A 16,601-nucleotide genomic window follows, 5' to 3' on the forward strand; every position below is an offset into this window, starting at 1 on the left:
TGTAAGTTGTGTTACAAATCTTTGGGGATGATTTGTATCCGATATTTTATGAGCATCTCAGGTTCATGTTCTTTGTACATTTTGTATAGTTTTCCTGCCGTGAAAATGCCTGTAAGGTTATAGCTTGTCTTTGTTTTTCACTCTGATATACAGATTCATTGGTGAAACTGACTTTGCTTTATGTTCACATGATTGGGGATATGTAAGATATTTCTTGTTTGCAAATCAATAATAGGCAAAATGTCAAAATACAACAATTTTGTATAATTTGGGATCCTCTTTCAGTAAAGCTGCTTTGCACTTGTTGCGGAAAGTAGAAAGTCTCAATAGGTTTAGCATTGGGAGAGTTGTCTCCTATTTCATATCTTTTTTTTTAAATTCAAATATAAATTTTATGAGCTCAAGGGTAAACAGCAACCATTCAGCATCATTAACATCTTCGTGGAGTAAATGAAGTGCAATAACGATTGGAATTTGTTACGGCATGTTCCTCTAGGGAGTTGACTCTAAACCATCCCTACCATAGCCAGACCCAACCCATATTATTAGCACTTTGCAAGGTACGTACAGTATGTTAAACGTCAACTGCAAGGCAATGTTATAGCAACCAAACATCCGCTATAAATTGCTGCTGATTTTATTATGAGCTGACATGAAAATATAAATAAAACCTTTTATTTATTTATTATATATGCCAGCAGATGTATAAACCAACTTTGCTATGGAAGATCTCTAAAGAGCCAAATATATGTTTGTTTGTTTTTTTCAAATGACCACCAGAATTTGTATTGGCCTTACATAACTGTATGTGCAAATAGAAAAAAAACAGGGCTAACCGGCACTCAAAAGAATCCACAGGGCCAGAAAGAAAAATATTTTAGTAAAAGCTTCTATTTACTAATAGAAATTAAAAATTACACATCTCCGAGGGCCCTACGCATTTTGTACCCTAAAGGTACTTAGTCATGAACCCATGACTAAGTTCCCTTAGGGTACAAAAATATTTTAGTAAAAAGTTATATTTATTAGTAGAAATTAAAAATTACACATCTCCATGAGCCCTATGCATTTTGTATCCTAAGGGTACTTAGTCATAAGCTAAGTGCCCTTAGGGTACGAAATGCAGATGGAGATTTGTAATTTTTAATTTCTACTAATATTTTTCTTTCTGGCCCTGTGAATTCCTTTGAGTGCCAGTTAGCCGTGTTTTTTCTATTTGCACATACTAGTTTGCCGCTCCCTGAAGCTGAGGGTCTGGTGCACCTGGACCACTGGATAAACTTGGTGGGCTACTTGTATTGATATTCTGGAGCACCTTTTTCTTCTTTATTGTTCCTTATATAACTGTACTCACTAAAAAAACACAGTGTATTCGACTTTTGGTGCCTGAGTTGAAAGCTGATAAGGTCAAGGTGAGCCTGAAGACTCCCTTCCAGCTTTAAAGCCATTTAAGAAAGCCTCCGACTGTAGCACAACAAATGTCATTTGAGACACTTACAAAGGGAGACTGTAGGAAGCAATCCGTTACTGACACTAACTTGACAATGGAGCTAAGGCTTTGCAACACCAACACCACACTCTTCAGTTTTGAACTCACTACTAGTGATGGGCGAATTTGCGCCGTTTCGCTTCGCCGAAAAATTCGCGAATTTCGCGAAACGGCGAAAAATTCGTAAAACGGTGCCGGCGTCTCCTTTTTGACGCCGGCGCCCGTTTTTGCCGCGAATTTTCACGGGCGTTTCGCTAATTTATTCGCTGGCGGCGAAACGCACAAATTCGCCGCAAATTCGCGCCTGGCAAATAAATTCGCCCACCACTACTCACTACTAAGTGGATCACTGAGTCAACACAAGGGTAGAGCCCAGGAGCCAATCACAGGCCTTCAAATGACTTAGTGAAGGGGACAGTTATTTCAAAAGGTCATTTTAAATGTTATATCTTTTGCAAATGTATATAGAAGACCAGTCTGATTGTTCATACATTGTACATGTAACACTGGCTTTATTATAGGGTCACTATACAGCATACAGTTAATACTAGAAGAACTTCAGAAAAACTGGGGTCCACATGGGGTTTCATTAGCCTTCCTGATATAACCATCTAAAGACATGGATATTGTCCTGTAAACTGTGTCAAGTACATAAATCAGGTCCCTCTAGTAAATTAAACAAGTGGAAAATGCTGCAATTAAATTTTAAACTACCAAATATACTCGAGTATAAGCCGAGTTTTTCAGCCCCCAAAATATGCTGAAAAACTCTATCTCGGCTTATACTCGGGTCACGCGCAAAAACGGTCGTCGGCGTCCAAGAATAGTCGCCGGCGTCCAAAAACGAGACGCCGGCACCTCCAATGGGAGCAGAAACCCTCAATTTTTGACTGAAACTTACCAGAAGCTGCTGCATTTCTCACCCTAGGCTTATACTCGAGTATAAAATTAGGTACCTCGTCTTATACTCGGGACGGCTTATAGTGGAGGTAAAATTAGGTACCTCGGCTTATACTCGGGACGGCTTATACTCGAGTTTATACGGTAATACAGTACTTGTGCAGAAGACATTAAACCCTCTCCAGTAAAGTTATAAGCCTCACTATTCTTTATGCTCCATTCTTTCTATTCAGACAGGCAGGAGCTACAGTGCTGAAAGTTTACAACCCAAAGGCAGATTTTTTATTTTTTTTATTTTTTTTTTTAGATTATGAGTTTTAGGGTGGAGTATAAACTTAAAACCATGCCACACCTTTGTCAGGACTTGTCTGAGAAATTAAGGACTGGGGAGAGAGAGACTGGGATGCAGAATTAAATAAAAGAAAAAGTGTACATTCTTGAAGAATCAGTCAGCCCCAAGACACGTCAAAGGACGTGTAAATAAGTGTAGGAGGGCACGGAATTATAAAAAGGAAAAGTTTTTTGGGGAAAGACACAAATTGGCCAGAGGTTCTTCTCCTTTCGGAATACCCAAGGTATGTACATTTTAGATGGAATGTCCTTTGTGATGTATATAAACTGCAAGGTGCGGTGTGAAGGGGGTGCAAGCCAGTCACAAGCTAAGATTCGTTGATGATGTTTTCTGTTTATCTATAGCTCAAGCAGCAGAGCTTTATGAGTAATAACAATCTAAACACTTGCACTGCTGACAGGGGTGGGAGAGCCTATTAGACAAAGTAAATAACTGGTTTGGGACTACGGGACTTACAGCTGAATGTTTTGGGGGGTTTATTATTAGTTAGTTTTTTTTTTTTGTTTTTTTTTAAAGAAAATAAGGTTATAGTTTACATATGTTTATAATACCAACCAAAGTATGGCTTAAGAACCTCTAAATACATATAAATCATAAGCTATCACCTAGGCAGTAGGTAAGACACGGGGAAGCAAGTATAATGCTGCTCTTTGTTTTTCTGCTTTTCACAAGAGCTGGTGAGAAGCAGGGAAATGTAAACATTCTGTGAGAATCTGATCTGTTTATGCCTTAACCTCAACCTGCTCTATATGCACCCTGTTCTCTCCCCTCCATGTGTGCCTTGTCAAACTGGGGAGAATCAGTCGTTTGTTTTATAGATTTAAAATACTGTCCCATTATTATATATATTATAGGGTCACTATACAGCATACAGTATCCATCTTTGTCCATAATCTATGCACAGAGATATAAAAATATCTATGTCCAGCCTGTATCCACCAGCTGTTGTTGAACTACATGGAGTGGATAGACTATCTGTGGCATTGGGGCTTCTGTGCATATACATTTTACATTATATTAGAGCAAGTTATGTTTGGGTTGAGGATTCCTAGGAATAAGCAGTTGGAATCCATGGCTAAATTAGTGATAACAGCTGGCTACCACTTTTCAGTGTAAAATGTCATAACATCAAGTTTCTACATTATCCTCCTTGGACTGCAATGAAACAGCACCCCTAGTGGCCATAAAGCCTTAGACAAAGCAATGCAAGGTGGGTCACACATACACATATATAGGGGGTTATTTATTAAGCCACAAATACCCGAAATTCTAAAAATTCAGATTTTTCTGACCTTAAAAAAAAATCAAAATTTTTCGTAATTTATTAAAGTCCATTGGTATGAAAACTCAGAATTTGAAAACCCGGCATCTCAAAGCTCTCGGGGTCCGTTATTAGTCAATGGGGAAGGTCCCAGTGCCTGCGCTGCTGTCAATATCCAATGATTTCGGGGATTCAGAAAACTCTGAAAAATTTTTGGTTTTTGTGGAAAAGTCCGAAAACGTCAAACTTTTCGGGCAAAGTTTGCCCGAACCTTTTTTTTTTTAAATGATTCAGTGGTGCTCGGATTTTTATCTTTGAAATACTGAGATAAATTCGGAGCTTGATAAATAACCCCCATACAGTGTATAATACCAAACGAAAACTAGCACTTTATAATGGGAAGAAAGAATCAGCTTGGTTGTCTTTTAAATGCATCTCGCTTTCATCATCATCTTCAAGGTATTTGCTAAAGTACCATGGGATATTATAGGTTCTTTATAAATACCTTGTTGAGGATGATGATTATAGTAAGAGACATTCTGATATAAAATAACCAGATATCCAGCCAGATTTATGAGAGCACAGGGTAAATCTCATGTTTTTATACAGGCAAACCCATTATCCAGAAAGCTCAGAATTATGGAAAGGCTGTCTCCCATAGACTCCATTAAAATCAAATAATCCAAATTTTTAGAAACTATTTCCTTTTTTCTCTGTAATAATAAAACAGTACCTTGTACTTGATCCAAACTAAGGTATAATTAATCCTTATTGGAGTCAACCCCAGCCTATTGGGTTTATTTCATGTTTACATGATTTTCTAGTAGGGTTAAGGTGTGAAGATCCAAATTACAGAAAGATCTGTTATCTGGAAACCCCAGGTCCTAAGCATTCTGGATAACATAACATACCTGTATTAGCAGATTTACCTTATAATGAGAGGGCCTGATCATGCCCTATATAAAAATAAATACGTGATGTGAAAGAACAGGTACAGCTATGGAACCTCTTATCCAGAATGCTCAGGACCTGGGGTTTTACGGATTTTTTCATAATTTGGACCTTCATACCTTAAATCTTCTAGAAAATCATGTAAACATTAAATAAACCCAATAGGCTGGTTTTGCTTCCATTAAGAATGAATTATATCTTAGTTAGTACAAGTTACTGTTTTATTATTACACAGAAAAAGAAAATAATTTTTAAAAATTTGGATGATTCCGATAAAATGGAATCAATGGGAGATGGCCATTCTGTAATTCCGAGCTTTCTGGATAATGGGTTTCCGGATAATGGATCTCATACCTGTATAGGTGAATTTATCAGGAAACCTGTTATCCAGAAAGCTTCTTATTAGGGATGCTACGAATCCACTACTTTGGATTCGGTCGACCTCTGAATCCTTCGCGAAAGATTTGGCCGAATACCGAACCGAATCTGAATCCTAATTTGCATATGCAAATTAGGGGTGGGAAGGGGAAAAAATGTCTTCCTTGTTTTGGGACAAAAAGTCACGTGATTTCCCTCCCCGCCCATAATTTGCATATGCAAATTCGGTTCGGCAAGGTAGAAGGATTCGGCTGAATCCGAATCCTGCTGAAAAAGGCCGAATCCTGGCAGAATCCCGAACAGAATCCTGGATTCAGTGCATCCCTACTTCTTATTACGGGAAGGCAATCTCCCATAGACTCCATTTTAATCACATAATTCAAATTTTAAAAAAAATATTTCCTTTTTTCTCTGTGTTAATTAAACAATACATTTTACTTGGTCCAAACTAATCTGTATTGGAGGCACAACATTTTTATTGGGTTTATTTAATGTTTACATTATTGTTGAACAGATTTAAGTTAACGGAGATCCAAATTACAGAAAGATCCCTTATTCGAGAAAACCCAAGGTCTTGAGCATTCTGGATAACAGGTCCCATACCTGTATCAGCTTTCTTAGGACCAGAGAAGCTGCCCCAGGTGTGGTTTTCAGTGCCTCGTGTGAGGTTGAAAGAACACAGATGCGCAAGTCAGTTCTTATAATATAAAATGCAATTATTTATGGCTTCAGGGCTGGGCGCACATAACTCACTTGTACATACAATTCCTCTTATTTATATTGTTATTTTAAGTAAATATTGGCACCGAGACAGCATTGTGTAAAATTTGAGTTTAGTTCCAATACAGAAAAATACCGACGCCTAGTGGACAGGGAAGGAACAACATCCAAATGCTTTGGAACGAAAAGTTATTGTCTCCAAAGAGAAGCCTTTATTTAACTCTTAGATGAAGAGACTTGAAAGTGCAATACATATTAAATCCTCATGTGCCACTGCAGGATTAGTTTGGATGTGAGGAATAGGTAGGTCCTACTCACTGCATAGAAGTACAGGTATGGGATCCGTTATCAGGAAACCCTTTATCCACAAAGTTCCAAATTACACAAAGGCTGTCTCCCATAGACTCAATTATAATCAAATAATCCACATCTTCACAAATGATTTTCTTTTTCTCTGTAATAATAAAACAGTAGCTTGTACTTGATCCCAACTAAGATATAATTAATCCTTATTGGAAGCAAAACCAGCCTATTGGGTTTATTTCATGTTTACATGATTTTCTAGTAGACTTAAGGTATAAAGATCCAAATTACAGAAAGATCCATTTTCTGGAAAACCCCAGGTCCTGAGCATTCCCATACCTGTAATACATATCTAGAATTTTTTTTATGATGATATGAAAGCAAAGTCCAAAACAATCTGTCATCTCTGGTTATTTAACCAGACTAAAGGTTCAGCATTGAGTTTCCACCTGTTTTCACCCAGTCAGCCTGATTTTCAGGAGGGTTATCTGCATGAAAGCTGCCTGTCCCGATTTCCAAATTAGGAAATCTGGACAGGTGATCGCTAGGTCATATATCACACCCCCGGATCGGTCCTGTTTCTTTCCTTAAGTTTTAGTTCTCCTTTAAAGAGGAAATAAAGTCTAAAATCTAATAAGGCTAGAAATCTATATTTTGTATACTAAATATAAACATGAACTTACTGCACAAGAAGCCTAATCAAACAAATATTTATGCTTTCAAAGTTGGCCACCGGGGGTCACCATCTTGTAACTTTGTTAAACATCTTTGCAAGACCAAGACTATGCACATGCTCAGTGTGGTCTGGGCTGCTTAGGGACCATCATAAATTATCAAGTCAAATAATATCTGGCAGAAGCTGATACAGCAAGACTGATTAATAATCAGAATATACAGACTGCACTGGATCCTGTGTTGTCATGTAATCTAATGTGGATTTTATAGTTTTTGTATTGTTTAATACAAACTTTCTCCAACTCTGCAGAACCAGGGACTGCAGCAAAATAATCCTCCAAATAGAATCCCAGTTTATCTGTTTAAATCTGGCTCCATGATCTTTGTCCCTGCAGCTGGAGTTGAAAACAGTAAAGGGGATGTAAAGGCAAAAATAAGATCCAAAATAAATCTCTACGCAGTCACCGACTGCTCTATAGGGAAATAAACAAATCTGCTTGAGTTCTGCATGGCTGGGAAGTAAGGCGGGGGCTCCCCCTGCTGTTCATAAGTATGATTGTTTCCCTGCCCAGCAGTTAGGGACCGTCTGACAATTCCTATCCACAGCAGTAAATGAAGGGAGAATTTCACTGCATACAGTCAAGTTTCTTATAAAAACGGTACACATTTTTTAATTAGAGTTTATTTTTTTCATTAAAAAAAGTAAAAATGGGATTTTAGTTTTTTGCCTTTACGTGTCCTTTAAAATGCAGAGGTATAAGGATCCCATTGTTGTATAAGTGGCTCAATGCTTTAAGAGTCTTTTTTGTTGGTTATGAGCTCATCATCAAAACACGTATTATCATATAAATGATACCACAGCAACCAATAAGATATTATGCATTAGCTGCCTCAGACCAAACCCTTGACTGTTCCAACTTGCCGAGGGTGGGCCGGGTGTGGCTGGGCTGATGGATGACTATGTGCATTACAGTAATTGATGGTGGTTTAGAAGCGGGTTGTTTTATTTCTACCCTTTCCAATGTAAATATGATTTTCCATGGATAAGGTTGTGGATTAGTCATTTTAAAGTATTAATTTGCCAGTTTGGAATTTCACTGTGTGCTGTGAAATGTTGAGGATAGGGATGCACCGAATACAGGATTCGGTTCGGGATTCGGCCAGGATTCTGGCTTTTTCAGCAGGATTCGGATTTGGCCGAATCCTTGTGCCTGGCCCAACCGAATCCAAATCCTAATTTGCATATGTAAATTAGGGGTGGTTAGAGAAATCACGTGACTTTTTATCGCAATAGAAGAATTTTTTTACACTTTTTTCCTTTCCTGCCCGTAATTTACATATGCAAATTAGGATTCGGTTCGGTATTCGGCCGAATCATTCACCAAGGATTAAGGGATTTGGCCGAATCCCAAATAGTGGATTCGGTGCATCCCTAGTTGAGGATACCAGTAAATGTCCATGATGTTCATAGAAATTGCTATTGTGTCATGTGAAACCTCAATAAAGTCGACTCTAAATCAGTGAGCTCAACTCATCCAACAACACCAAACAGCACCAGGTAACTGAGTGGGAGGAGCATCGTCTTTACAGATTAGAGCAAATTGCCCTTTTTATCTCAAACCTACAATTTGTACAACAGGGGGGGGGTTTAGATGTGTTTAAGAACTTAAATGCAATATTTCTACTAAGAGTACCATACTCAATATGACTAGCTCTATGCAATTATGGAAAGGCCGTCTCCCATAGACTCTATTATAATCAATTAATCCAAAATGTTAAAAATGATTTCCTTTTTCTCAAGTACTTGATCCCAACCAAGATATAATTAATCCTTATTGGAAGCAAAACCAGCCTATTGGGTTTATTTAATGTTTATAATATTTTTTTTAGTAGACTTAAGATATGAAGGTCCAAATTATGGAAAGAACCCCAGGTCCCGAGCATTCTGGATAACAGGTTCCATACCTGTATATCAAATAGTAGATACACAATATTCACACCCCCGATTTGTGTAATTCATTTGAAACATGGGTGCTCAATACGTCTATAGTCAAGCCACTCCAACAAAGTACTTCGACCATCGAATTAAAATACTTGGAATTTGAATATCGAATTTGAACTTTTTTCATCGAATTTTGCCATCGAACGATCGAAGTAAAGTCGAACGATCAAACGATTAAATCCTTCAATTCGAGCGATTTTATCGAACGATCGAACGATTTTTACTTCGACTTCAAAAACGTAGAAAAATGCATTAGAAGGTCCCCATAGGCTAACATAGCACTTCGGCAGGTTTAATTTGGCAAAGTATTGAAGTCGAAGTTTTTTTAAAAAGACAGTACTTCGATTATCGAATGGTCGAATATTCAAACTATTTTTACTTCGAATCGAATTCGAAGTAAATTCGAAGTCGTAGTATCCTATTTGATGGTCGAAGTATCCAAAAAATTACTTAGAATTTCGATTTTTTTTTTTTACTTCGAAAATTCCCTCGAATTCACTTCAACCCTTGATAAATCTGCCCCTTGGTGTTAACCCCTTCATTTGCAGTTGCTCAAGGACTGTTTCCACCAGTGACCTTCTTTTAAAATGGTATGACTTCTGGAGCCAACCGAAATGCATCTTTTGCTGCGGTGTACAAGTATGGGACCTGTTTTCCAGAATGATTTTGACCTGGGGTTTTCCAGATAAGGGATCTTTCTGTAATTTGGATCTTCATACCTTAAGTCTAGTAAAAAATCATGTAAACATTAAATAAACCCAATAGACTGGTTTTGCTTCTAATGAGGATGAATTCTAAGTTTGGGTCAAGTGCAAGTTACTGTTTTATTATTACAGAAAAAAAGGAAATCATTACAAAAAACTTGGATTATTTGGATAAAATGGAGTCTATGGGATTTGGCCTTTCTCTAATTCGGAGCTTTCTGGATAACAGGTTTCCAGATAACGGATCCTATACCTGTATATATTCAGCCATGAAGGGCCCCTATTTTATTTGTATTGCCTCCAACCCCACCTCCATGAATGGTTAATTATAAATGGTAATCTTGAGTCATGACAGTATAGCAGCTTGTAATAAGCACAATAAAAAATATACTGCAGCAAAATCAGGTTCTCTATACGTCCCAACTGTCCCGTTTTTAGAGGGACAGTCCCTCTTTTGACAGCTCAACCCCCAGTCCCTCGTTTGTACTGAAAAGTCCTGTTTTTCTCTGCACTGAACAGTCAGAAAAAAAACAAAGTTTCCAACTTAATTGGCTTTTAGCAGAGAGCCCAGAACAGCCACAGTAGTAGATAAGATACTTTTGTAACAATTTCAAGATAAGCAAAAGGTAATTGTAACAATTTAGATAAGCAGGTCCCTTGGGAAAAGTTAGACTCACAGCTTAAAGGGCAATTCACCTTCATTAGCAAAACTGTAATAACTGAAAAAAATCACAGAAATATGTTCAAACTTTCATAACCTGCCAAATTTTGTAAAATGAACATGGTAATTAGGGGATGTGGCCACACAAATGGGCGTGGTCAAAAAATTGGCGTGCTACGCACAGCAACCTTTTTGTCCCTCTTTTTATTTCCAAAATGTCGGTAGGTATGTCATAATAACTTGTTTTAATGAAAATGTAGTGGCTTCTCCCAGCAGAGAAATGCTTGAGTTGTTACAGCTGTTCTGGGTGTTTATGCTCAAATATACATTTTTGGGCTGATTTCTAGTGGTACCAGAAGTCTCAAGTGACCATTAACCTCAGTTGTGACAGACAGTTCTTGGCTTTTCTCTTAGCCCTTTAGCAAAGGACTTCTTTGTTCCCCTGCCTTAAAGGAGAACTAACCCTTGTACATTAATATGGGTAGAAGTGCCAGGTTTATGTACACTGAACTTATTGAACCAGCCTAAAGTTTCAGCATCTCAATAGCAGCAATGATCCAGGCTTTTAAAGTTGTTACGGGATTTTATTAAGAGTGTCAGTGGCACGCACATGCTCAGTTGTCCCAGTGCTGAGTTTTGGAGGGATGGAATATTATATCTGATGGTACCGGCACAGTGGGTGCCACAGCTGTCTTTGAACCCAACACTGGGCTCGGTGATCCTTCTCCAATAATGGCCCTGGGTGATGTGTAGCAGCTATCAAAAGTGCAAAGGAGAATACCATCTGAATATTTACAACTGTATTTTAATTTTTATGTTAGCTAATAGAACCCCTTTAACCTTGCCCACTTGCTGACCTTGCCACTTGTATGATGATAGGTGCAATGTACCTGCCACTGGTAAATGAGGCCTTCAAAGATGGGTGAAATCAGTATGAGCAATATTTTCTTACCCTGAATGGATATTGAGATTCCCTGCCATAAAGCAAGGCATGACTGCTATTTCCCTTTCAATTTTCTATTTCCCAACAGTGCTCTTGGACTTCTTTACCAGATAAATGGCCCTGTGTAACTCATTCAGATTTAAAACTAATCATTCTGTCCAAAATACTGCATTATATCATTTTAAATATTGTTTTCCAGTGCTAGTTATTCTGGAGGACAGTATCCCTTTAACTCAGTCTCTTCTAGGAAAAGAGGCATTTATTAACATTTATTCTCACTTTCTTTCCAGGTGACTATGGAATGGATGGTATAATGAAGAAAACATACAGAGACGGAGGGGAGGTCACTGGAAGAAGTAAGTGTTATGCAGGCTCATGTAGCCATTACACAGCAGTAAGCAACTCTAACACCACAAGTATGTACAGTATAAGTCTTGAGCACAGTGCCATTTGTATAAATACCACATATTCCCCCTATAGTAGGAAAGCATTTGGGCAAATGTAATAAACAACAACAATGCATCTTAAAGCAATATTATGCATTATTCACATAACATAGTCCTGGGTAGTTTTCTGATTCCCTCAGTACGCCTTATAGGTTCACTTTCTTCAGGCCTATTGCAGTTGACATCAGGAGTAGGAAAATGTCCTTCATCAAATGGAGCTTCTCCAAAGTCATATCTAACAGGAGCAAGACAGTTCATATGTGTATGGTCCTCGCTGGCGTCTCACTTCAAGTGGTGTAGTAAATTTAGATTGTCCTTGTTTCAGTATTCCTGGTTTCTTAATTCTGACTAAAGATCAAGGTTGAAAGTGTACTTCTCTGGCACCACGTTTTCTGTCTGTTTAAGCCTTGCATTTGGCTTGTTGATCTTTCACAATGTCAGCAGTAGATGATTTTGTAGGCACAGTATTTTGTGGAAGTTTGATGTCTGCAACATGTAACTTAGTGCACATCTGTCTGCCACGTAATAATTCAGCTGGAGATGATTGGCTGTTCATTGGTTGCATTGTCTGGGCCCAATATGCACATTCTTGTGTAATAAAGACTGGCACACCCTTTTTAAAAAACTTTTAACCTTTTATTATCAATACATTGTACCAAAGTCCAAAGTTTCGGCCTTTCTCAAGGATCCAAATGACCTTTCTCAAGGATCCAAATGAGGTTCTAATGAACCAAAACTTTGGACTCTGGTACAATGTATTAAGAATAAGAGGTTAAAAGTTTTTCAAAAAGGGTGAGCCAGTCTTAATACAATTTTTCTTTATATTAGATGTGACCGTGCAGCCAGATTTGTATGTTTTTTGCACTAGAGTTCTCAAGACTTAAAGGACCAGTAACATCAAAAAAAAAATTTTTAAATTTGTTAGTATACCTCAAAAAAAACCCACCAAGACTTAATTAAACTTTAAAATCGCACAGCCTTTATTAAGAAATAACTTACCGAAACTCCACTTGCACTCCTCTTCAGAAAAGGCGTTCTGGCGATCCATCATGCAGCGCTCGACTTCTCCTCCCTACCTTCCTTATAGGAGATAGCCATGGAAGAGAAATCGAGCGCAGTACAATGGATCGTCACCATGTCGCCTTTTCCAAAGAGGAGCCCAATAAGAGATTCAGTATGTTATTTCTTAATAAAGGCTGTTCTATTTTAAAGTTTAATTAGTCTTGGTGGTTTTTTTTCGTGGTATACTAACGAATTGTTTTTAAAAATGTTTTGATGTTACTGGTCCTTTAATACATGGTAAGAACTGAGTGTGTCAGTTTTTACCTTTCATTTTACATATTTGTCACTTGACACCCAGGTCACAGACTCACAGTGGAGTGCACCTATATAACTGTATATATATATATGTGTGTATATATATATATATATATATATATATATATAAATATATATACAGTATGTCCCGTTTACAATTGGAAGATATCCTGATCTGCGCTGGTTTCCGTACAATATTCTGATTAATTAGTGGTTTTTGGCCGATAATCCGAAAATGTCTGAGTTTTTGGCTGTGAAATCCAGAAAAATCACGATTAAGATTTTTCCCGATTTCAGCGAGTCTTTTCCTGCACCAGATTTTTTGTTAGTTTATTGATAAATAAGGTAAAATTGTGGATAGGAGTTTATTCAAAGTGGTTTTATTAAAATAATGAGAAATTTTGGGGTTTTAGTAAATAACCCCCTAAGTTTACTTAAAATGAAAAAATAAATTCATTTAAACATTATCCTCTAAAAAAGGATTCATTATATATCAGCTGGAATGAAATACAAGGTATAATCCGTTTTAAAAACCTGAATTATTTGATAGGTTTGTGGATAATGGATCCCATACCTGTATATATTTCTGAACGACACATAAGTTGGGTTTGGCTGCTTTCTACGCATGTAATGATTGGGCGAAATATGGATGGAAAATGTATAATAGGCTATAGTTGTTAAATTTTTAGGATTGTTGCTCCACCTAGTGGTGTCAGCCTTTGTTTTTTTTTATTTTGTGCCTGTAATATAGATATATTTCTTTCTAATAAAAGTGCCTTCATTTCCAGACTACGCAGAAACAGTAACATCCTCATCAAGACTTGTGTCATTACCACCAAGTAAGTTTATGCCAAATATTGTGTCTTCATCTTCAGCAGCACAATAATAATATTTACATTTGACATTGTTTTCTTGGTAATAGAAATGAGTGAAAATTTGCATATTATGGGGTTTTTTTTGCATTTCAGTACTTGAATATTGAATACTTATATTCAGTTTATTTGTTAGAAAAGGCAGCTTCCCGTGGCCCCAGCAAATGCCTGTACTGGTGCCTGTTCCCCCAAACTCCATGCCACCACCTGATTCATAATGCCGGACCCTCTATCCACTCATATCCCTTAACCCCTGTTTGTATAATAGTGGACTGGCATCTTTATATAATGGTTTTCTTGAATTTCTAATGTAAAAAAAAAACATGATGTTTCCCTGCATCCCAGGGCTTTTCTTAGATTCAATTATTGCAAATAAACAGAGGCATAATAATATTTTGGGAAAGGTTATAAATGGCACATAAAGTGACGCACGGCAACAAAAGCTTATGAATAATAATGCACCTATCATTTCTTGTATATAGTTACATTTATTTACATTCATTCTTTCCCTTTCCAGCTTACCGCATTGGACATAGTCAATGAAATAATGTCAAGTATAATTACAAAGAAATGTTCTGTTATCCAGCTAATACATCCCATCTTGATTTATATGAATTAAACATCTTCTCTATTTGTCTTTCAACAGAGGGGGCAAACTCTAGTGGATCCAAAAGTTTCTCCCAGGTTGGAGGGGGCGGAGTGGAAAAAAAGACCATAGTGCAAAGCAGCAGCACTTACCTTTCTTCAGGTCGGTTCCTGAAATAGGCCATCATTTACTATATACTCAATATATAACAGAAATCAAAGAGATATTCCTTCCGGCGCATTGGGAATCTTCTGATAATCTGCAATCTACACTGTACAGAGAGATAGATGGATGGATGGATGAATGAATGGATAGATAGATAGATAGATAGATAGATAGATAGATAGATAGATAGATAGATAGATAGATAGATAGATGAGAGATAGATAGATGGATAGATAGAGAGATGGATAGATGGATAGATGGATAGATGGATAGATGGATAGATGGATAGATGGATAGATGGATAGATAGATAGATAGATAGATAGATAGATAGATAGATAGATAGATAGATAGATAGATAGATAGATAGATAGATAGATAGATAGATGGATAGAGAGATGGATAGATGGATAGATAGATAGATAGATAGATAGATAGATAGATAGATAGATAGGTGTAGAGAGAGAGAGAGAGAGAGAGAGAGAGAGAGAGAGAGGGATAGATAGATAGATAGATAGATAGATAGATAGATAGATAGATAGATAGATAGATAGATAGATAGATGATGGATGAATAGATAGATAGATAGATAGATAGATAGATAGATAGATAGATAGATAGATAATGGATGGATGAATGGATAGATACAGTAGATAGATAGATGATAGATAGATAGATAGATAGATAGATAGATAGATAGATAGATAATAGATAGATAGATAGATGATAGATAGATAGATAGATAGATAGATAGATAGATAGATAGATAGATAATGGATTGATGGATGGATGGATTGATGCATAAATAGATAGATAGATAGATTAGACACAGTACTGCCCCACCTAGTGGAGGACTAGCAACTTGTTTCCTGCTAGTGACTTCATGTATATCCCTAATTGAACCCTTACCTCAAGTGTTGATATATGATTTCTCATTCTACAGCAGGTGGAGCAGGTGGAGGTTCAAGACTGACCAGTTCATCTGGCTCCAGATATCCCCATTCCCCAAGTTCCACACTCTCCCTTTCCCCAAACTCAACCTTTGAAAGAAAATACGTCTCCTCTACAACTCGCCAAGGAGCCTATGAAGGTGAGGGGGGATGGGATAGCTATAGCGCTGTATCAGAGGGTTTACTAGCTACGTATTATGTATTACATATATTATATCGCTTGCACTTTTTTTTATTCTACTTAAATTAAGAGAAAAATATGTTCCCTTCCAGGAAGCTCCAGTGGAAATTCTTCACCAGAATACACTAGAAAGGAAATGGGTATGGTTACATATTTGTTTTTATGGGAGAAGGTCTCAGTTCAAATTGAAATATGCTTTATTTCTGCGTTGGGTACATTTCCCTTTGTTTTAAAAAGTAGAGTTTGAGGATATGGTTTCTTGAACATAAGCTGCCATACTGAGTGAATATGCTAGGGCATTCTATCCAGACTGCAGTACAACAGCACCCCCTAGTGGTCACAATATGTGTTGTAACCAATAGGGCTTATTTTATATCAGCCCTTTCTGTGGCACTTTACAAATTGATTTACTGCCTTTACAGCATCTTCCTCAAGCAGAGGGCGCACACAGAGCAGGGGTGAGTACATTGTTGTTTGTTATTGCTGTGTTGCATTTCATACTATAGCTCCAAATTTAAAAACTACATAGGCATTATTCAATTTGGGCCGGCGGGCATGTTTCGTAAAACAGTTCAGTCCATTAAAGAAACCTGCCTAAATTACTGTGACTAATATTACTGGAAAAATTTAGAAAAATAAGAATGAAAGTTTCTATTTCAGCTTTCGCAGTGTATTTGTGTTCCCTACAGTTTATTGCGTTGCAACATTGTAGTGTGATTTTTACAATTTCCCTTCATGTTCACACT

At 37.2% G+C, this 16,601-nt stretch overlaps 1 protein-coding gene across 2 annotated transcripts in view; it reads left to right on the forward strand.

Moving 5' to 3' along the window:
- The first annotated feature begins 2,813 nt into the window (after positions 1-2,813).
- col17a1.S (collagen, type XVII, alpha 1 S homeolog) overlaps positions 2,814-16,601 on the forward strand; it is a 44,940-nt gene continuing 31,152 nt past the window's right edge. The window contains exons 1-7 of one of the 2 annotated variants that reach the window (XM_041570928.1): positions 2,814-2,964; positions 11,630-11,695; positions 13,891-13,941; positions 14,621-14,722; positions 15,671-15,814; positions 15,948-15,995; positions 16,278-16,313. In XM_041570928.1, the coding sequence (XP_041426862.1) occupies positions 11,641-11,695; positions 13,891-13,941; positions 14,621-14,722; positions 15,671-15,814; positions 15,948-15,995; positions 16,278-16,313 (436 nt within the window). In that variant the 5' untranslated portion in view covers positions 2,814-2,964; positions 11,630-11,640. Of the gene's footprint in view, positions 2,965-11,629; positions 11,696-13,890; positions 13,942-14,620; positions 14,723-15,667; positions 15,815-15,947; positions 15,996-16,277; positions 16,314-16,601 lie in introns of both variants that reach the window. The other variant, XM_018227419.2, reaches the window with a different exon arrangement.

Source organism: Xenopus laevis, chromosome 7S (assembly GCF_017654675.1).
Source record: "Xenopus laevis strain J_2021 chromosome 7S, Xenopus_laevis_v10.1, whole genome shotgun sequence".
NCBI classification, from domain to species: domain Eukaryota; kingdom Metazoa; phylum Chordata; class Amphibia; order Anura; family Pipidae; genus Xenopus; species Xenopus laevis.